The sequence below is a fragment of the Muntiacus reevesi genome, chromosome 12, assembly GCF_963930625.1.
Source record: "Muntiacus reevesi chromosome 12, mMunRee1.1, whole genome shotgun sequence".
Classification (NCBI taxonomy): domain Eukaryota; kingdom Metazoa; phylum Chordata; class Mammalia; order Artiodactyla; family Cervidae; genus Muntiacus; species Muntiacus reevesi.
The window spans coordinates 16041148-16064010 of NC_089260.1; the positions used below are offsets into that span (position 1 = coordinate 16041148).

Consider the following 22863-nt stretch of genomic DNA (forward strand, 5'->3'; position numbering starts at 1 on the left):
CAAATATTAGGAGTCTTTATCTATAACCAAATGTTAATATTGATTAAAAATATTTTCTTCCTAGTTTTGTGAACTGTCACAAATCTCCACATAGTCTATATTATTTATATAATTAGATTAAAGACTAAATACAACATATGAAAGAGTATCACTTTGGAATATTGGAAAACAGGCTGGAGAACTATTATCAGTAATCAAAGTGTGTCTTATACTAAGTAATATTTGGAGTATTCTTTGATTTGAAGCACATCTTAAAATAATTACTTTGGATGAAATGAAGTTGTGAATGCATGATCAGTCACTCAGTTATGTCTAACTTTTGTGATCCAGTGGACTATCCCCTCCAGGGCCCTCTGTCCATGGGATCTTTCAGATCAGAATATTGGGGTGGATCACCATTTCCTCCTTCAGAAATGAAGCTATACTTAGTAATAAAGTATTTGAAAGATTAAAAGTAAATGTAAAATTTTATTTACATATTCATCCATTAAATGCAGTATTTTTTTAAGTGTGAAACTTTTGCTTGACATTGGTCATATGTGAACGGTGGAGATAGTCACTGATCTGATGAGCTTATATTGTATCTGAGGAGGTCGACAATGAGTAAGGATAAAATTATATGATCACAAATGTTAAGCAGAGATAATTGATGAAAACTTAATTTGCTAGAATGCTTAGAGACAGGCCTCTGTGAAAGATATGAGAGGTGACTGAACAAGTAGCAAAGAATTTGGCGTGTTCAAGGGTAGTTGGAGTATAGTCACCAGGGGAGAGTGTCAGAGATGAGATTTCAGAGAGATGTGAGTCATCTGGCGTGGCTTCATAGGCTATGATTAGAAGTTTACATTTAATGCAAAGGGAATTGGGAAGACAGTGTTTAAGCAGAGGAATAGCAGAGTCTGATTTATCATCTAAACACATGAAGTCTTTATATGTTTACATACATTGTTTTAGGTTTTATGATGAAAGTAATTGTATCTTTAGTAAATAAATTTGGAAAGTTAGAAAGTCCAGGAAGCAGAAAAAAAAAATTAACTCATCAATCAGTCATCAGCCATTGAAATTTCTTTTACATGTGTCCTGCTAGAGTTCCCCCTGCTATTTATTTACCTTGTATTGAATTTGAATTTGAATGGCTTACAGAGTGAAAGTCACTCAATCCTGTCCAACTCTTTGAAACCCCATGGATAGTCCATGGAATTCTCCAGGCCAGAGTACTGGACTGGGTAGCCTTTCCCTTCTCCGGGGCATCTTCCCAAGTCAGGGATTAAACCTAGGTCTCCCACACTGCAGGCAGTTTCTTTACCAGCTGAGCCACCAGGGAAGCCCTACATTGTTTCAGATTGAATTTAAAATTTTCCTTTATGTCCTAAGAATTTTCTCTTTATTGCATAGTCTTTGAAACCATCATTTTAATGATCATGTACTAGTTTGTCGTTTGAGTAAATCAGTTTGCTTAATCAGCCCTCATTTTTGGAAATTTAGATTATTTCAAATATTTTCTATTGTATATAACTATAAGTGAAATTCCTAATATTTCATTAGCATAGATTTATGGAAATTTAATTAGTTAAAAGGTGTTAACTTTTTGTTACCAAATTCATATGCAGAACTGTTATGGTAAACTCCTACCATCAGTGTGTTAACAGGGATTAGCAAATTTTTTCTTAGGGAGTCATATACTACAAATTGTAGACTTGTAGGTTGTATAATCTCTCTAGCGGCTACTGTTTTGCTGTTTTAGTACAGAATTGACCATAGACTATTGGTAAACAAATAGATGTGACTGTGTTCCAAATTAAAATAATTTTAGCAAAATATCTCAAAGTCTGTGGGCTGCAGTCTGTGTTACACCATCAGTTACACCATACCTTGCTAGTATTTTTCTAAACGTTGAAAATTGTGTGTCTCAGAGTTTTGGAATTACATTTGACAAACTTATTGAAAATAGTTTTAAATCCCATGTCACTCAAAGCTTCATTGTTATTTTTTAGAGTAGTAAGGTAATATGAAGTTAATATACTTTTTAATTGTGAATTGTGGTTGGTTTTAATAGCTGCAGTGTCCTTGTGTCCTGTGTTTTATATGTGTGTGCTCAGTCGCTTCAGTTGGGTCTGACTTTTTGAGATCCCGTGGACTGTATACACTTGCTCCGTATTAACCTTTGATGTTACGAAAGACTCTAATCCAATTTAAACTCCAGGAATATTAATGACTTCTAAATTGTTTTAATGGTTGGCAGCCATGAATTTGATTTAATACTGTAATGCTCTGCAGAAGTCAGAAGTATGAATTTTAAAGCTTCTAATTTTGTCAACTAATCCTCACACCTACCTAAGGTTTGTAACCTTAGTTAGTTCTTGAGAATGCTGTGTAAAGCTAAAGTTGCCTTCTCTTCAAATTTGTGTATCTTGTAGTGTTTTATGTCTGAGTTACAGAGGAAAGATGTCAAAACTGGAACCTTTGTCAGGTAGAATAAAGCATTGGCATGTTTCAGAGACTTGCTGTTCTTTTTATTATGGTGGTCTATATGGTATAAATAGAGTAAAATTCCAGATAACCATCAAGTACTCTATTAAACATTTTTCAAAAATAGAAGTAGGATAGATTAAACATGCAGGTATTTTTTTTTTCAGCTATGAGTTGTTTCCCCCAGAAGCAAGCCATTTTGGGGGAACAATCATTTTAGTTTCAGGTTGCTCGGTGAAAAAAATAAATACTGGAATTTGTGTTGATACATGTGAATAAGCAATTTTCTAAAAAAATTTTTTTTTACTGATGTTTGCAAAGTGGTAACCTTAAGATTCTTATATTTTAAAAAAGCACCCTTAATTTCTGAAAAAACTAAGAGAAATAACTTGTCTACGGAAGGATGACTGATGGAATGGGGGGCAGTGGCCTGGACTTAGAAATGCTAGAAGTCTATCCTATGATTTATGCCATGCAATTTAAATGAAATGAGAAGTAATGGTATTCAGTATCAGAAAATACATGCTTATCTGGTTTCAGTCAAAACAACATTGCTTTTAGTTTCCAAGTTAAACTTTATTATTATTATTAATAAATACTTAGCATTTAAAGCTTTCTTAATTAAATCAAAATGTATAGTGTGTCTCCTAGTTTGCTGAATCTTTTCATAATTTTAAAAGAGACCTTTCCAACCACAGCTGGTGCGTGGAATTTGAAAACTATAGACTTGGTCTAATGTGGATGACTTTGAAGATCCTTTTTCCAGTTGATTTTAAGTTGTAATAAAAAAATATTGTTTTCTGCTAGTATCTATTAAAAGAGATACATGCTTATTTTCCTTAATTCTGTGTGCCTAAAGTTAAAGCCAGAGGTAGCTTCATAGAGTCAGTGGTTGAAATGCTAAGTCAGTTCATGATTAATTATTTTGAATTAAACATGATCTGAGATTATCAGTATTGGCTTTAAAAAACTTAAACTGAATACTGCTTTGTACCTTAGTTCATATTTTATGTCTCATTACTTCAAAAGGTAATTGTTTGCCGTATGTTTGCAATGCTTATAGCCTTAGGTTATTTAATATATGCAGATATGATTAAGACATATTTTGGAGTTCTAGGCCTATATGTACAAGAGATACAGAAATATCTGAAATGAAAAAACTGTCATAATATGATGTGTATGAGTTAATGATAATGCATTTTATAATGATTATGTGTTAATTTATAATATATATTTTGATTATATTTTCCTGTAAAAGAAAATCCAGTTTTGTTTATTTAGTGGATTTAATTTTACTGAGTATAGTTGATTTACAGTGTTAATTAGATAGAGATCTCTTCAAGAAAATTAAAGATAACAAGGGAACATTTCATGCAAAGATGGGCTCGATAAAGAACAGAAATGGTATGGACATAACAGAAGCAAAAGATGTTAAGAAGAGGTGGCAAGAATACACAGAAGAACTGTACAACAGAGATCTTCATGACCCAGATAATCATGATGGTGTGATCACTCACGTTCTGGAATGTGAAGTCAAGTGGGCCTTAGGAAGTATCACTACAAACAGAGCTAGTGGAGGTGATGGAATTCCAGTTGAACTCTTTCAAATCCTAAAAGATGATGCTATGAAAGTGCTGCACTCAATATGCCAGCAAATTTGGAAAACTCAGCAATGGCCACAGGACTGGAAAAGCTCCGTTTTCATTCCAGTCCCTCAGAAAGGCAATCCCAAAGAGTGCTCAAACTACCACACAATTGCACTCATCTCACACGCTAGTAAAGTAATGCTCAAAATTCTCCAAGCCAGGCTTCAGCAATATGTGAACACTGAACTTCCAGATGTTCAAGCTGGCTTTAGAAAAGGCAGAGGAATCAGAGATCAAATTGCCAACATCCACTGGATCATCGAAAAGCAAGAGAGTTCCAGAAAAACATTTATTTCTGCTTTATTGACTATGTCAAAGCCTTTGACTGTGTGGATCACAATAAACTGTGGAAAATTCTGCAAGAGGTGGGAATACCAGACCACCTGACCTGCCTCTTGTGAAACCTGTATGCAGGTCAGGAAGCAACAGTTAGAACTGGGCATGGAACAACAGACTGGTTCCAAATAGGAAAAGGAGTACATCAAGGCTGTATATTGTCACCCTGCTTATTTAACTTATATGCACAGTACATCATGAGAAACACTGGGCTGGATGAAGCCCAAGCTGGAATCAAGATTGTTGGGAGAAATATCAGTAACCTCAGATATGCAGATGATACCACCTTTATGGCAGAAAGTGAAGAAGAGCTAAAGAGCCTCTTGATGAAAGTGAAAGAGGAGAGTGAAAAAAGTTGGCTTAAAGCTCAACATTCAGAAAACTAAGATCATGGCATCTGGTCTCATCATGTCACGGGAAATAGATGGAGAAACAGTGGAAACAGTGGCAAACTTTATTGTTTTGGGCTCCAAATCTGTGCAGATGGTGACTGCAGCCATGAAATTAAAAGATGCTTACTCCTTAGAAGGAAAGTTATGACCAACCTAGACAGCATCTTAAAAAGCAGAGGCATTACTTTGCCAACAAATGTCCGTCTAGTCAAGGCTATGGTTTTTCCATTAGTCATGTATGTGTGTGACAGTTGGAGTATAAAGAAACCTGAGTGCAGAAGAATTGATGCTTTTGAACTGTGGTGTTGGAGAAGACTCTTGAGAGTCCCTTGGACTGCAAGGAGATCCAACCAGTCCATCCTAAAGGAAATCAGGTCTGAATGTTCATCAGATGGACTGGTGTTGAAGCTGAAACTCCAGTAATTTGGCCATCTGATGTGAAGAGCTGACTCATTTGAAAAGACTCCCTGATGTTGGGAAAGATTGAGGGTGGGAGGAGAATGGGATGACAGAAGATGAGATGGTTGGATGGCATCACTGACTCAGTCGACATGAGTTCAGTAAACTCCCGGAGTTGGTGATGGACAGGAAGGCCTGACATGCTGCAGGACATGGGGTCGTAAAGAGTTGGACACGACTGAGCTACTGAACTGAACAGTGTTAATTACTGCTCTACAACCAAGTTATTCTGTTATACATATATATACATTTTAAAATATATTCTTTTCCATTATAGTTTATCATAGGGCATTGAATATAATTCTTTTTGCTATACAGTGGAAACTTATTTATCCATTCTATGTATTATAGGTTACCTCTGCTAACCCCAACCTTCTAACCCATTCCTTTCCCAACCCACTCCCCCAAGGGACCACCGGTCTCTTCTCAGTATCCGTCGTTCTTCTTCTGTTCCATAGATAGATTCAGTTGTATCCTTTTTTTATTTTATTTTTTTATAATTTATTTATTTTCATTTTTGGTTGTGCTGGATCTTTGTTGCTTCCTGCAGGCTTTGTCTAGTTGTAGAGGCATGGTCTGCTCTTCGTTGTGGTACGTGGATTTCTCATTGTTGCTATGGTGCAGAGAAGTGGTGAAGTGGCTTCTTTTGTTGAAAAGCACAGGCTCTAGGCCCACAGGCTCTAGGTGCATAGGCTTCAGCAGTTCCAGCAAGCAGGCTCAGTAGTTCTGGCTTGTAGGCCCTAGAGCATGCAGGCCTCGGTAACTGAGGCTCAGTGGCTCTCGAGGGCAGGCTTAGTAGTTGTGGCACATGAACTTAGGTATTCTGTGGCTTGTGGAATCTTTGTGGACCAGGGATTGAACCCATGTTGTATGCATTGTCAGGCAGACTCCTGGCCACTGTACCAGCAAGAAAGTCCTGTGTCAGATTCCACATATATGATGTTACATGGTATTCGTCTTATTAATAGTATGATAATCTGTACTTGCATCTGCATTGTTGAATATGGCATTATTTCATTCTTTTTTATGGTTGTGTCTTATTCCTCTGAGTGTGTATGTGTATGTGTGTGTGTGTACCACAAGTTGTTTATCCACTCATCTGTTGATAAATGTTTAGGTTGCTTCCGTGTCTTGACTGTCGTAAACATAGAGATGTGTGTATCTTTTTGAATTACAGTTAAGTTGTGATACATGCCCAGGAGTGGGATTGAGGGATTATATAGTCGTTCTGTAAAATCCAGTTTAAAATGAATAATTGGTTTAAAACATTTTTTTTTTAGTTCTAGAATCCTGTGTTTTATATTGATTTGGTGCACCATACTAGGATGGGTTTCTGAACAATGAAAATCCAGAATAAAGAATAATGACACACGGAAGATAAATAAAAGAGAGACTCTTATAAGACCTGTTAATTTTCAAAATGGTAGTTACTTATTATCAATCAAGTTTATGCTTTTTTCCCTTGTATGAACCAAAGTTTTCATTGAAATCAAAGCTTCGATCAGGAAAAATGCAGATATAGTTTCATAGTTTTAAACTATAAGTAATATATTATTTTATAACATGAAATATGTTTGTTCTACCTTGGTTTATATATAGCTTGATTCATATACTTGCAGATCTGTTTTTTTAATAATGTATCACATATATTCACCTACAAACACCTTGACATATTACTATTTTATACTTAAATATTATATATATATTTGTGTATAATGCCTGGAATATCTAAGCTTAGGGAGGAATCTCTCTTAGCTTCTCTTTTCTTCTCCTCGCCCTGATTGGTTTTTAAATTAATTTTTATTGGAGTATAGTTGCTTTGCAGTGTTGTGTTAGCTTTAACTGTAGAGCGAGATGAATCAGTTATACACCTATCTACCCTTTCTTAGATTGTTTTTCCATATAAGTCATTACAGAGTTTTGAATTGAGTTCTCTATGCTATACATTAGGTCTCATTAATTGTCTGCTTTATAGATATAGAGTACATATGTTAATCTTAGTTTCCCATTCATCTCACTCCTCTTTCCCTCTTGGTTATTTGTACAGGTTTCTTTCTACCTTTATGTCTTATTCTGCTTTGCAAATAAATTCATCTGTATCATTTTTTTTTAGATTCCACATTTAGGTGATGCTATTCAATATTTGTTTTTGTCTTTCTGACTTCACTCTGTTTATAACAGTCTCTAGGAGCATCCACATCTCTGCAAATAGTGTTATTTCATTCTTTTTTTATGTTTGAGTAATGCTCCATTCCCGGGCTCTAGTAATGCTCTATATTCCCGGGCTTCCTATGTGGCACTAGTGGTAAAGAATCTGCCTGCCAGTGCAAGAGATGTGAGAGATTTGGGTTCAACTCCTGGGTCGGGAACATCCACTGAAGGAGGGCATGGCAACCCACTCCAGTATTCTTGCCTGGAGAATCCCATGGGCAGTGGAGCCTGGTGGGCTACAGTCCATAGGATTGCAGAGTCGGACATGACTGAAGTGATTCAGCACGCTTTCATGTATCTCTGTACCATGTCTTCCTTATTCTTTCCTCCGTTGATGGGCATTTAGGTTGCTTCCCTGTCCTGGTTATTGTAAATAGTGCTGCAGTGAACATTGGAATGCATGTATCTTTTGGAATCGTGGTTATCTCTGGGTACCCAGAAATATAAATGCTGTGTCATGCGGTGGTTCTATTTTTAGAGTTTTAAGGAGCCTCCATACTGTTCTCCATAGTGACTGTATCAATTTACATTCTCACCAACTGCGTAAAAGGGTTCCCTTTTCTCCACACCCTCTTCAGCATTTATTGTTTGTAGATTTTTTGATGATAGCCATTCTGAGCAGTGTGAGGTGATACCTCATTGTAGTTTTGATTAGCATTTCTCTAATAATTAGTGATGTTGAACATCTTTTCATGTACCTCTTGGCATTCTGTATGTCTTCTTGGAGAGATGTCTATTTGTTTATTTTTGTTCCTCTAGGAGGTGGATCCAAAAAGATCTTGCTGTGATTTATGTCACACAGTGTTCTATGTTTTCTTCTAAAAGGTTTATAGTATCCAGCCTTATATATAGGTCTGTTATGTCATTCATTTTGAGTTTATTTTTGTGTGTATTGTTAGGGAGTGTTATAATTTCATTCTTTCATATGTAGCTGTCCGGATTTCTCAGCACCACTTATTGAAGAGACTGTCTTTCTCCATTGTATATTCTTGCCTTCTTTGTTATACATTGTGACCATAGGTGCATAGGTTTATCTCTGGACTTTCTATCCAATTCCATTGATCTATCTTTTTGTTTTTGTGTCAGTACCATTGTTTTGTGTCATAGTCTGATATCAGGGAGCCTGCTCTGTTTTTCTATCTCAAGATTGCTTTGGCTGTTTGGGGTGTTTTGTGTTTCTAGACAACTTGTAAAATTTTTTGTTCTAATTCTGTGAAAAATGCCGTTGGTAATTTTATAGAGATTGCATTGAATTTGTAGATTACTTTGAATAGTGTATCTGTTTTCACAATACCGATTCCTCCAATCAAAGAACATCGTATATCTCTCCATCTGTTTATGTTGTCTTTGATTTTTTTTTTTTTTCATTTATTTTTATTAGTTGGAGGCTAATTACTTTACAGTATTGTAGTGGTTTTTGTCATACATTGACAAGAATCAGCCATGGATTTACATGTGTTCCCCATCCCGATCCCCCCTCCCACCTCTCTCTCCACCCGATCCCTCTGGGTCTTCCCAGTGCACCAAGCCCAAGCACTTGTCTCATGCATCCAAACTGGGCTGGTGATCTGTTTCACTCTAGATAATATACATGTTTCGATGCTGTTCTTTCATCAGTATCTTCTAGTTTTCTGAGTATAGGTCATTTGCCTCATAAGGTAGGTTTATTCCTAGATATTTTATTGTTTTGTTGCAATGATAAATGGAATTGTTCCTTTAATTTCTCTTTCTGATCTTTCATTGTTAGTGTATAGGAATGAAAGAGATTTTTGTGCGTTAATTTTATATCCTGCAACTTAACCAAATTCATCAGTGAACTCTAGTTTTCTGGTGGTATTTTTAGAATTTTTCACATATAGTTTCATGTAATCTGCAAACATGACAGTTTTACTTCTTTTCCAATTTGGATTCTTTTTATTTATTAATTTTTTCTTCTCTGATTGCCATGTCAAGACTTCCGAAACTATGTTGAATAATAGTAGGAAGAGTGGACATCCTTGCCTTGTTCCTGTTCTTAGAAGAAATGCTTTCAGTTTTTACCATTGAAAATGATGTTTGTTGTGGGTCTTATAAGGCATTTGTTATGTTGAGATAGGTTCCCTCTATACTCACTTTCTGGAGAGTTTTTATCATAATCACTGTTGAATTCTATCAGAAGTTTTTTCTGCTTCTATTGAAATGATCATATGGTTTTTATTTTTCAGTTTGTTAATGTGTATCTTATTGATTGATTTATATATATTGAAGAATCCTTGCATCCTTGGGATAAATCCATCTTGATCATGGTGTATGATCTTTTTAATGTGTTGGGTTCTAGTATTTGCTAGTATTTTGTTGAGGACTTTTGCATCTATATTCATCAGCGATACTGGTCTGTAATTTTCTTTTATTGTGATATCTTTGTCTTGTTTTGGTATCAAAGTGATGGTGGACTTGTAGGGTGACCTTGAGAGTGTTCCTCTCTCTGCAGTTTTCTTAAAGAGTTTGAGAAGTATATGTGTTAGCTCTTCTCTACATGTTTGATAGACTTCACCTGTGAAGTCATCTGGTCTTAGACTTTTGTTTGTTGGAAGATTTTTAGTCACAGTTTCAATTTCAGTACTGTGATTGGCCTGTTCATATTTTCTATTTCTTTTTAGTTTAGTTTTGGAACGTTGTTGCTTTCAAAGAGTTTGTCAGTTTCTTCCAGGTTGTTCATTTTATTGCCATACAGTTACCTGTAATAGTCTCCTATGATCTTTTGGATTTCTGTGGTATCAGTTATAACTTCTCCCTTTTCATTTGTAATTTATTGATTTGAGTCCTCTTTCTTTTTTTCTTGACGAGTCTGGGTAAAGGTTTATGAATTTTGTTTATCTTCCCAAAGAACAGCTTTTAATTTCATTGATTTTTGCTGTTGTTTGCTTCCTTTCTTCCTTTCTGTTTCATTTTATTTCTGTTCTGATCTTCGTGATTTCTTTCTTTCTACTAACTGTGAGGTTTTTGTTCTTTCTCTAGTTGCTCTAGATTTAAGGATGTAAAGATATCCTTACAACAAATGTAAGGATAGGTTGTTTATTTGTGATTTTTCTTGTTTCTTGAGGTGAGAGTTGTATTGGTATAAACTTCCCTCTTATAACTACTTTTGTGTTATCCTATAGGTTTTGGGTCATTCTGCTTTCATTGTCATTTGTTTCTCTTGTATTTTTTTTTTTAATTTCTCCTTTGATTTCTTCAGTGATCTGTTGGTTATTTAGTAGCATATTCACCTCCATGTCTTTTTGTTTTTTACATTTTTTTTCTTGAATTGATTTTTAATCTCATAGTATTGTGATCAGAAAATATGTTAGATACAATTTCAGTTTTATTAAATTTACCTAGGCTTGATTTGTGACCCAGTATGTGATCTCTCCTGAAAAATGTTCTTTGTGCACTTTATTTTTTTTATTTTTTATTTTTTTAAAAAACAAATGTGATTTTACTAAAATTTACAAACTCCCAAGTTGTTAGCACTACTAGTAACAGTGAAGCTTTAAAAAAAAAACAAAAACAAAACAGCACATCTATGAAGTATTCCCCACCATTAAAATGTGCACTTTAGAGGAAATGTGTTCTATTGCTTTCAGATAGAATGTCCTGTAAATGTCAATTAAATCTCTCTAGTCAAATGTGTTATTTAGGGGTTGTGTTTCCTTATAAACTTTCTGTCTGGATGATCTGTCCATTGGTGTTAGTAGGGAGGGAGTCCTGTACTTTTATTGTGTTATTGTTGATTTCTGCTTTTATGGCTTTTAGCATTTGCCTTATGTATTGAAGTGCTCCTATGTTAGGTACATAAATATTTACAGTTGTTATCTTCTTTTTGGATTGATCCCTTGATCATTATGTGGTGTTCTTCCTTGTCTCTTATCATAGCCATTATATTAATGTCTATTTTGTCTGATATGAGTATTGCTACTCCAGTTTTCTATGAATTTCCATTGGCGTGGAGTATCTTTTTCCATCCTCTCATTTTCAGCCTGCCAGTGTTTTGAGGTCTAAGTGGGTCTCTTGTAGACAGCATATATACAGGTCTTGTTTTTGTATCCATTTAGTCAGTCAGTGTCTTTTGGTTGGTGCATTTAATCCATTTACATTTAAGGTAATTATTGGCATGTATGTTACTGTTACCATTTTCTTAGTTGTTTTGGGTTTGTTTTTGTAGGTCTTTTTTTTCTCATGTGTTTCCCACCTAGAGAAGTTCCTTTAACATTTGTTGTAAAGTTGGTTTAGTGATGATGAAGTCCCTCAACTTTTGCTTGTCTGTAAAGCTTCTGATTTCTCCATTGAATCTAAATGAGATCCTCACTGGGTAGAGTAATAATGGTTGTAGTTTCTTCCCTTTTATCACTTAAAAAAAATCCTGCTACTCTGTTCTGGCCTACAAAGTTTCTGTTGAAAAATCATCTGATAAACTTTCAGAGATTTCGTCTTATGTTATTTGTTGCTTTTCCCTTGCTGCTTTTAATATTTTTTGCGTGTGCTTAATTTTTGTTAGTTTGATGATATGTATTTTGGTGTCTTTCTCCTTTGTTTTATCTTATCTGGGACACTTTGTCTTTCTTGGACTTAGATAACTATTTCTTTTCCCATTTTAGGCAAGGTTGTGACTAGCAGCAACAGCAGCAGTGACTATAATCTCTTCAGATATTTTCTCAGATCTTTTCTTTTGTTCACCTTCTTCTTCTGGGTCACCTGTAATTTGAATATTGGTGGATTTAATTTGTCCCAGAAATCCCTGAGAGTGTCCTTATTTCTTTTCATCCCTGTTTTCTTTATTCTACTCCATAGAAGTTATTTGCACCATTCTATCTTCCAGGTCATTTTTCTGTTCTTCTGCCTCAGTTATTCTGCTATTGATTCCCTTTTGTACTTTTCATTTGTGATTCTGTTAGTCATCACTGTTCATTTGTTTTTTAGTTCTTTTGTGTTGTTATTAAACATTTTTTATATCTTCTTGATGCATACATTCTATTTCCAAGATCTTGGATCTTTACTGTCATTACTGTGAATTTTTTTTCAGGTAGATTGCCTGTGTATACGTGTGCTAAGTCGCTTCAGTCGTGTCCGACTCTTTCCCCATGGACTATAGGCGGCCAGGCTTCTCTGTCCATGGACTTTTCCAAGCAAGAATACTGGAGTGGGTTGCCCTGCCATTCTGCAGGGGATCTTCCCAACCCAGGGATCAAACCCATGTCTTTTATGTCTCCTGCATTGGCAGGTGGGTTCCTTACCACTAGTGCCACCTAGGAAGCCTGCGCAGAGTGCCTGCTCCCACTGCTTCTTTTCTCTCGTGTGTTTGTATCTTGCTCCTTCTACAGAGACGTACTTCTGTGTTGCCGCATGGTGTCTAATTTTCTCCTTTCCAGAGACTACAAGGCCATATCCTTGCGCTTCTGCTGTCTGCTGCCTGGTGGGTGAGGTTTGTCCTGGGGCTTGTGTTGACTTTGTGGTGGGTAGGGAATGGTGCCTGCTCTCAAAGATTGGCCAGAGGGTCCTCTCCTCTTCCAAATATTCTCTTTAAAGGCAGCATTCATGTTACCAGATGCAAGCCTGAGAAATCCCTGTCGGGAAGTATCTTCATTTCTTCTAGCACAGATTGCCCTGCTTGGTTCTCCCTGAAATATATAGAGTGACTGGAATATTTCTCTGAGTTTTCCTTCTTTGCCCTGACTTCCTCAGGCTCCATGCATCTGAATTGAATTTCTGTGGGATCTTTCTCGTCTCTCTAGTTCCGTCCCCTGTTTTTCTTATTAGCATTTGATGGAGGCTTATTGAAAAAGGGTGGCATTTGGGTAGATGACTCTTGTTTCTGTGGTTCTCATTAATCCTAAAGTGTCAGTCTGTCTCCAGCTAGCTCTTTATATATTTGTTAAAATTTCAGTTGTTTCCTTCTTTTCTTCTCCTCCTATTGCTTTCTCAAGTATAAAGCCATTGTTCATTTCTTTTGCCCTTATGAGGGGGGCCTTTTCACTTTTATGATTTCTATTCATAAAAATCTGTCTAGTGAATGTTGAAAAGCTTTGATAGGTTACCTAGCTTCCTCTTATTGTTACAATAAGATAGAATTCTCTTGTGATTTTTGTCTCCTATGAGAAAGGGAAATAATTATTAAGTAACATGAGCTGCCATACACACACCTAAAAAATCTTATGACTCATTTACACTAAATTTGACTGTTATCTTGGATAAGGTTTCCAGTAGTTGGCAGCTCATCCCTGCTTTGTTGTTTTTTAGTGTCTGATTCTCTCTTACCTTTATTCCCCACCCTTGTTTTTGAAGTATTTATTCTTCCCTTATTGTTTACTTAATTATGTAGTCAAAAGTTTTGAAATTACTCTTAGAAATCAGGGTAACAATTTCTTAAGAGCCGTATTAATCTGAAATGTTCTTTATTGTTGTTGTTCAGTTTCTAAGTCATGTCTGACTTTGCGACCCCATGAACTGCAGCATGCCAGTCTCCCCTGTCCTTCACTGTCTCCCAGCGTTTGCTCAAATTCATGTCCACTGAGTCAGTGATGAGTTGCATGAGAAAAAAATAGTAAGTTTTAGCTACTTAAACGTAGATGAAGATTAATATGTCTGTGTTTTTGTCTCATTCATTGGTTCATGATAAATGTAAAGTACTTTTTCCTGTTAATAACTTGGTATTTTGCAAGACAGTCTCATTGGTTGGCAAGGTTTCTGTTACTGATAAGCATGTATGTTTAATTTCATGCTCTGCAACTTTGGTCTCTAACCCTTATTTCAGTTCTCATTTTTAGCTTAGGGTGTAACTGAAAATGACAGTGGTGCCTTGGTTTAACTAATTGGTGAAGCCTGAATGGAATGTGTGCAAGTGAGCCATTTGGGCAGTGAACAGAGGAGTAAAGCACACTTTTCTCATTAGTTGTCTCCCAGGCTAAAATTAAACAGAATAATATATTGCCAAGCTTTAGTGATGTATGGGTCGTCTGTTCTGAGTCAACTCAGTATCAGACTAATTGTCTGCACACTTATATGCAAAACTTGTGTGTTATTTTTAGAGGTCTTGTCTCATAAATTGAATATAATATACAAAATCCCTTTAGATGCAAAAGAATGTTATCTCTAAGTTAAGATTTTCAACTAAATTGTTGTTAAATTAATAGGTTGTTCTCTTTTATTACATGTTTAGCTTTCATGAAGTTGAAGCCTGGCTCTTTGTCATTTAGTCATTTTTGGTATAATGCAGTTGTGTAACATGGATATTTATTGGCAAAGTATTTAATTTTTTCATTATAATAAAGTAAGACTTTCAAAATTAATTGTCCATGTGAAAATATTTATCTATTTCCATTTGTTTTCCTTTCCCTTTGTCTACCATTCCCATTTTAAAGATGTGCTAATAACTTACTGGGAAAGTTTTTAAAAATTTACTCAACCTGTTCAGTTTTTTGAGCATATGAAAAGACTGTTAAAATAACTTGTCTCTCCCGCGCCGCGCGCTGCACCCGCGCCGCTCCTCTGTTCCCCGCCTCCATCCCGAGCGTGGCCGCCGCTGCTTCCTCGCCAGACATGTCCTCATGTGCCACTCCCGCTGCCATGAAGATTGGAGTAATTGGTGGAACAGGCCTAGATGATCCAGAAATCTTAGAGGGAAGAACTGAAAAATATGTGGATACTCCATTTGGCAAGCCTTCTGATGCCTTAGTTTTGGGGAAGATAAAGAATGTTGATTGCGTCCTCCTTGCAAGGCATGGGAGGCAACATACCATCATGCCTTCGAAAGTCAACTATCAGGCAAACATCTGGGCTCTGAAGGAGGAGGGTTGTACCCATATCATAGTGACCACAGCTTGCGGTTCCTTGAAGGAAGAGATTCAGCCTGGTGACATCATCATCATTGATCAGTTCATTGACAGGACTACCAGAAGGCTTCAGACCTTCTATGATGGAAATCATTCCTGTGCCAGAGGAGTGTGCCATATTCCAATGGCTGAACCATTCTGCCCTAAAACAAGAGAGGTTCGTAATCTTTCTGGAAGGTGCGCCAGAATAAACCACGAGGGCTTGGGGTGGCATCTACAGACAGATTAGTTGGCCAAGCATGTGGTCTCTCTTCCCCTCTCTAGTTTGATGCTTATGCAAAGTTTTAGGAAGAGTTGTTTCCCTTTGTTAATAATCCCTCCACTACTCTCGGTCATCTGTAAGCTGAATCGCTCTAGTTGCAACCTGCCTTTTTTTTTTTTAAATAAGTTTTTATTTTACCCAGGTTGGATGCATGAGACAAGTGCTCGGGGCTGGTGCACTGGGAAGACCCAGAGGGATGGGGTGGGCAGGGAGGAGGGAGGGGGATCGGGATGGGGAATACATGTAAATCCATGGCTGACTCATGTCAGTGTATGGCAAAAACCACTATAATACTGTAAACTAAGTAGCCTCCAACTAATAAAAATAAATGGAAAAAAAAAATAACTTGTCTCATAAGGAGAATTATATAATTCCTTAATTTACTTTTGTCTTCTGAAGTTTGTATACTTTTAAATTTATAACTGCTTTGTTTATATAGATTTTTCCCTGTATTTTCATCATAATTTTGAAAAAGTTTGTATGTTGCTTGTACTTGAGGTATATAGTATTTTGTCGTTCTTTGGTTGCTCAGTCATGTCTGATTCTTTGCAACTCCCATGAACTGCAGCACACTAGACTTCCCTGTCCTTCACTATCTCCTGGAGTTTGCTCTAACTCATGTCCATTGAGTTGATGATGCCATCCATCCATCTAATCCTCTTTTGTCCCGTTCTCCTCCTACCCTCAGTCTTTCCCAGCATCAGGGTCTTTTTCAATTAGTTGCTCTTTCATCAGGTGGTGAAAGTATGATATTAGAGCAAAACTTTCCTGAGTCCTTTTCTGGTTAGTGGCCTGAGGTGACCTCTACAAATAGTATGCTATTTACTCAACCCAGAAAACCGCCCTAAATCATGCAAATCAAGAGGTTCAAATCTTCATGTTCCCTTTAAGAACACTCGTGAAGCTACCCAGAGCATTAGGGGGATGCATGTCTGAGGGGCCACCAAGTATCTAAAGGATGCCACTTTAAAGAAGCCGTGTGTGCCTTTCCATTTGTTGCCTCTTCTCTTTCCTTGGTTCATGTCTCTGGGATTTAATTACGTATATGAGTGTTCTTCTTACTCCGTTCTCTTATCTCTTAACGCCATTTTGATTGTTTTATTTTTCTATTTCAGATACATTCTAAATTATCTTACTGTATTTTTCTGTTTTATTAATTTTCTCTTCACCTATCTGCTAATTGACCTGTCCAATGAGTTTTTCTTAGAGTTGGTAGGTGTGCACAGGCTAAACAGTGGGTCTGGATACAGGGTTGGTGACCCCAAAAGAGTACTGAATTTTTACCGCCTGTGCTTAAAAATTCAGAAAAAAGATGAAGCTCTTTAAGATCAAAGATCCTGATCTTAAAGGCTTAAATGTAGATTCTCTGGTCATTGAGCACGTCCAGGTGAATAAAGCCCCAAAGATGCAGCACAGGACTTAGAGAGCTCATGGTCAGATCAGCCCATACATGAGCTCTCCCTTCCACATTGAGGTGACCCTTACTGAGAAAGATCAGATTGTTTCTAAACCAGAAGAGAAGGTTTCATATAAGAAAAAATCATCCCAGAAGAAACTGAAGAAACGAAAACGTATGGCCCAGAAATAAATGCTGCAAAAAATAAATGCAATGAAAGCAAAAACAAAAATTGACTTATTTACTTCTAAAAATCAATTTATTCTTTTTCTTCTTTATCGTCTTTTATTTGTAACACTTTGTATGCCTGAAGTTGTTTTGAAGTAATATATAATAAATATCATTGAATATTTGCTGAGAAGTTGAGTCAGTTTATTTGATTTTTTATACCTCAGGAGATCTGTTAAGGATTCTTTTCTGATTTTCTTTTTTCTTTAGTATTTTGTTTCTTCTTTGTTTGTTTCATGTACGTTTATTTTTAATTATTCAGTCTGGGTTCATTGGACTTCTTAGGTGTGAGGTATAATATATTGTGGCAATTATGTAAGATTCTCAGTAATTAATTTTTATCAGTATTGGCTATTCTCATTCCTTGGTTACTGTCTCTAGAATTTAATTAGATATATGTTTGTTCTTCTTACTCCGTTCTCTTATCTCTTAATATCATTTTGTTTCCTTTTATTTTTCTATTTCTGATAGAATATAAATTATTGTATTTCTTCTATTGTATCAGTTTTCTTTTCACATATGTAATCTGTTATTTAACCTGTTCAATGAGTTTTGGAGGCCTTTCTCGTAGATCAGCTGGGAGACCTTGGTTCACTTCCTGGGTTGGGGAGATCCCCTAGAGAAGGGATAGGCGTAGCTCCGTTATTCTTGGGCTTCCCTGGTGGCTCAGCTGATAGAGAATCTGCCTGCAGTGCAGGAGACCTGAGTTCAGTCCCTGGGTCGGGGAGATCCCCTAGAGAAGGGATAGGCTACCCGCTCCGTTATTCTTGGGCTTCCCTGGTGGCTCAGCTGATAAAGCATCTGCCTGCAGTGCAGGAGACCCGAGTTCAGTCCCCGGGTTGGGGAGATCCCCTGGAGAAGGGATAGGCTACCCGCTCCGTTATTCTTGGGCTTCCCTGGTGGCTCAGCTGATAAAGCATCTGCCTGCAGTGCAGGAGACCCGAGTTCAGTCCCCGGGTTGGGGAGATCCCCTGGAGAAGGGGACAGTTACCCCCTGCAGTATTCTGGCCTGGAGAACTCCATGGAGTTTTGGGGGGCTTCCCTGGTGGCTCAGTGGTAAAGAATCCATCTGCCAGTGTAGGAGATGAAGATTCAATTCCTTGTGTGGGAAAATACCCTGGGGAAAAAATGGCAACCCATTCTAGTATTCTTGCCAGGAGACTTCCATGGACAGAGGAGCCTGGGGGCTGCAATCCATGAGGTTGCAAAGAGTTGGACGGGACTTAGTGACTAAACACCAAAGCCAACAATAACGAGTATTTTACTTCAACAACTAAATCTGTCATTTCTCTGCTTTCCATTTTTCTTTAAAGTATGTTCTCTGCTAATACTTTCTCATAGTTCTTAATCATGATTCCATATTTTAGTATTTTAAACATTTTCAACATAATTTTTTCAACATGGACTTTTTTCAACTAACCTATCTATCTACCATTTATTTGTGATTTGTTTTTTCAGCTCCTACCATGAGACAGGTACTTTTTTTAGATGCTGGAGATACAGTTGAGGGCAAAACTGACTAATATTATTTCCTTCATATTCTGTTCATCCTAATGGAGTTAATACTATTTTTATAAAAAATATGTATAGAAATTTACTATGTTATTTACAGATATACATGACGTGCCCCACATATATTAAGAATGGGACATTCTGGTTTAGTTAAGTTTATGTGAGCTACTTGTATCAGAGAAGGATAAAAATGTTTTAGTTAGTAGGATGGAATAGAAACTTGTTATACTGCAGCTTTGTGTTTTATGTGAGAATGTTACCCTGCATTTTATGTAGACAGCTCTCTCTCTTTGCTTCTGAACATTTAAAGCTGTAATTTATAGTGATTTATTAAGTGGTTATAATAATGCTTCCTTTAGTTCTATAATATAAACAAAAAAGGGAGATAATATTCCATTCTCATGGCCAATATAGACACTGCTGTTTGTCTAGAATATAGTTTATAATTTTATAATGAAAAACTGTAATAAAGTAGTTTATTATATTTTAAATGACAAATACATAGTTAATAAGCTATAATTCACATTCCATAAAGTACATTATTTTAAAGTACATAATTTAGTGGGTTTTAGTATATTTGCAAGTTGTCGCAGCAATCACCATTTTCTGATTAGAATGTTTTAATCACTCCCCAGGGAACCACCTGTCTATTAGCATTTGTTTCCCTTTGTTTTCTCCCCAGACCTGGCGTGCATTGATCTCCTTCTTCCTTTATGGCTTTCCCTGTTGTGGTCATTTCGTGTAACCGCTGTTGTCTAGTATGTGACTTTTTGTAACTGACTTATTTCACTTAGCATGTTTTCAGGGCTTTTTCATGTTATAACATGTATCAGTACTTCATTCCATTTTGTGGTAAAATAGTTTTCCATTCTGTGGTTCTACTACATTTTGTTTATCCATTCAGCAATTCTTGGACATTCATATTTTCCCATTTTTTGGCTGTTGTGAATAATGCAGCTGTGCAAATTTGTGGACAGGTTTTTCATGGATATTTGGTTAGTTCTGTTGATATATGTAGAAATATGATTGTTGGGTCGTATTGTAACTTTATGGGCTTCTCTGGGTGGATTAGATTTTAAAGAATATGCCTGCAATGCAAGAGACCCAGGTTCTATCCCTGGCTTGGGAGGATTCCCTGGAGAAGGGAATGGCAACCCACTCCCGTATTCTTGCCTGGAGAATTCCATGGACAGAGGAGCCTGATGGGCTACAGTCCATGTGGTCACAAAGAGTTAGACTGGATGGAGCGACTATCACACACACACACACAGACACAGACACACACACACAGACACACACACACACATTGTAACTGTTTATTTTGCTTTTTGAGGAAATACCAATCTGTTTTCCAAATTGTCTGCACTATTTTTTGTTCCCACCAACTATGTATGAAGGTTTAATTCATCCACATCCTTTGCAACATGTATTGTTGTTTGTCTTTTTATCATGGCTATCTGCAATATGTGTAAAATGATATCAAGCTTATTTTTCTAGGAGGAATATAATAATTTAAAAATCTTGCTTTTTAGGTGCCGTACTCCTTTGTAATGTCCAAGGACTAGCAGTTAATATTGACCCTGTCTTATACACCTGGCTCATTTATCAACCTCAGAAGCGAAGCAGTAAACATATGCAGCAGGTGAGAAGTTTTTATAATTCTCTAAATACCTTTTTCTTATTTAATAGAGTTATATATTTCTTAGCTTAATTTTGTTTATGGAGGTACCAGAATTATTCTGTCCCCTACTCTACCTGTTTCAAGCAATTTGGCTCTTTAATTTCTATATAAGAAATTACACCTCAAAATAGACTTGCTTGATTGTTAAAGGGACTTGTTACATAATTGCTTATTAAGGAGATACTTTAGAGAGAGGACGTTAAGTAGGCTTATTTTACTGACTTACTTTCCCTCATAGTGCCTACGTATTTTTTCTCAGAGTATATATTTGTTCTCTGGTACATAAGAATTGTTCAGGAAGTATTAGCTTTCATTTTCATTGTCTCTGCATTTCTTTCTTCATCTGTAGATTTTTTTCAACAAACATGCATTGAGTGTGCTTAACTCTGGTGTTGGGATGGTTGGTGTGAAAAACTTGCAGTATGAGTTGATTTAGAGGTGTCTAAATTACAAAGTTGGGCTTCTTTGGTGGCTCAGATGGTAAAGAATCTGCCTGCAGTGCAGGAGACCCAAGTTCAATCCCTGGATTGGGAGGGGCCAATTATGGTCCCCAGAATACTCAAATGTAACTCTGTATGTTACATTAAGTATAATTCTGACAGGTGGGTTTTATCATTCCCATTTTAAAGATTAAAAAAATGATGCTTATTATTGAGATTAATTTGTCTATTTTCACACGTCTAGTATATCACCGAACTAAGAATTTTTGAGGCCAAATTTATGTGGTATTGAATTGTATTTTCCCATTGACTTATTTGAAGTTTTGTAATACTCTACTTGGAGTAGCTTTGTATTTTTTTCTGAAGAAACTTAAAGCTAGTTGATAGGAGAAAATGTATAGTTTCATATTTACATAAGAGTGTAAAAGCTGAACTAAAAAAGTGCAATCTATGTCTCAACGAGCATCTTTTTTCATTTTGTCCTAATTTCATTTGAAACTTCTATCATCCCTTTCCCATTTCATACTTCCTTTTATCAAAGTGAAAACTGAAGGTGTTAGTACTCAGTCGTATCCACCTCTTTGTGACTCCATGGACTGTAGCCGACCAGGCTCCTCTGTCTGTGGGATTCTCCTGGTAAGAATAATGGAGTGGGTAGCCATTCGCTTCTCCAGAGCGTCTTTCCAATTCAAGGATCAAACCCAGGTCTCCTGCATTGCAGGCACATTCTTTACCACTGAGCCACCAGAGAAGCCCCTCCTTTTATCATATAGTTACAGAATTCAATCCAGTATACTGGCTACTGGGGCTACAGAAATGAAACTCAGGGCTGAGAATATTCCTTCCTCTAGAGGTATTTAGTGTATTTAAGAATGTGAAGAAGTATAGCAGTAACCCCATTCTTAGTATGTCCCTTGTATCCATAGAGGATTGGCCCTGGTCCTCCCTCCCCTACAGATATAAAAATCCAGGATACGTATGTCCCTTGGTATAATAGGTAGCCCTTTGTAGTCTCAGGTTCCAGAGCCACACAAAGTGCTGAGTATAATTGCTGTGTTAGATGTATTTACTGGAGAATATGAAAATATAAAAGGAAGCATTCTCATATCAGGTGAGGGTGGGTGTTAAAAGAGGGAATTGACAATTGAAATGAGTATCATAAGAGTAAGCCAGAAAAAGAAGGTCATTCTCAACTAAAGTTTATCAGCAGAGGCAAAGAACATGGAGTAACTTGGCAAGAAAGGAGCCTTCAGTGTTTGCAGGCATGAGCCAGGTGTTCTTATAGAGAGTAGCAGAAATTGAAAGCCAATTCACAAAATATTTTAATGGTAAACCAGACATTTAAATGTTTTATTTGTAATGGTAAAACTTTATCCTGAAGTGTACAGAAGAAGTATAGGAAACTAATATAGGCTTGGATTTTAGAAAGTTTAACAAAAAGTATGGGTAATGGAGAAATTAAGAATAATGACAGGGATTATTTGAGAAAAATTTGTAAAAGTTTTCCTTCAGTTGAGTTCAGTTGCTCAGTCGTGTCCGACTCTTTGTTACCCCATGAATCGCAGCACACCAGGCCTCCCTGTCCATCACCAACTCCCAGATTTTACTCAATCTCATGCCTATCGAGTCAGTGATGTCATGCAGTCATCTCATCTTCTGTTGTCCCCTTCTCCTCCTGCCCCCAATCTCTCCCAGCATCAGGGTCTTTTCCAGTGAGTCAACTCTTCCCATGAGGTGGCCAAAGTACTGGAGTTTCAGCATCAGTCCTTCTCTTACTGAGGTATAATTGACATATAACATTATATTAATTTCAGATAGCAACATCATTCATTATTTGTATGTATTACAAAATGATCACCATTGTGAGTCTAGTTAACATCCATCACCATACATAGTTAAAATTTTTTTGCCTTGTGATGAGAAGATTTACTCTCTTAGTAATATACAATATATAATGTACAATAAAATTTGCATACAATACAAT

The 22863-nt window shown here is 36.6% G+C and overlaps 2 protein-coding genes across 4 annotated transcripts in view; both read left to right on the plus strand.

Annotated features, from left to right (window-relative positions):
• VPS13B (vacuolar protein sorting 13 homolog B) overlaps positions 1 to 22863 on the plus strand; it is a 763389-nt gene that overhangs the window by 291786 nt on the left and 448740 nt on the right. For all 3 annotated transcript variants that reach the window (XM_065903113.1, XM_065903114.1, XM_065903112.1), the window contains exon 20: positions 20291 to 20400. In XM_065903113.1, the coding sequence (XP_065759185.1) occupies positions 20291 to 20400 (110 nt within the window). The remainder of the gene's footprint in view (positions 1 to 20290; positions 20401 to 22863) is intronic.
• Positions 12875 to 17210, plus strand: LOC136145184 (S-methyl-5'-thioadenosine phosphorylase-like). Its single transcript, XM_065903441.1, has 5 exons — positions 12875 to 12944; positions 14952 to 15517; positions 15765 to 15805; positions 16928 to 17009; positions 17097 to 17210. The coding sequence occupies exons 1-5, from the start codon at positions 12875 to 12877 to the stop codon at positions 17208 to 17210; spliced, it is 873 nt and encodes a 290-aa protein (XP_065759513.1).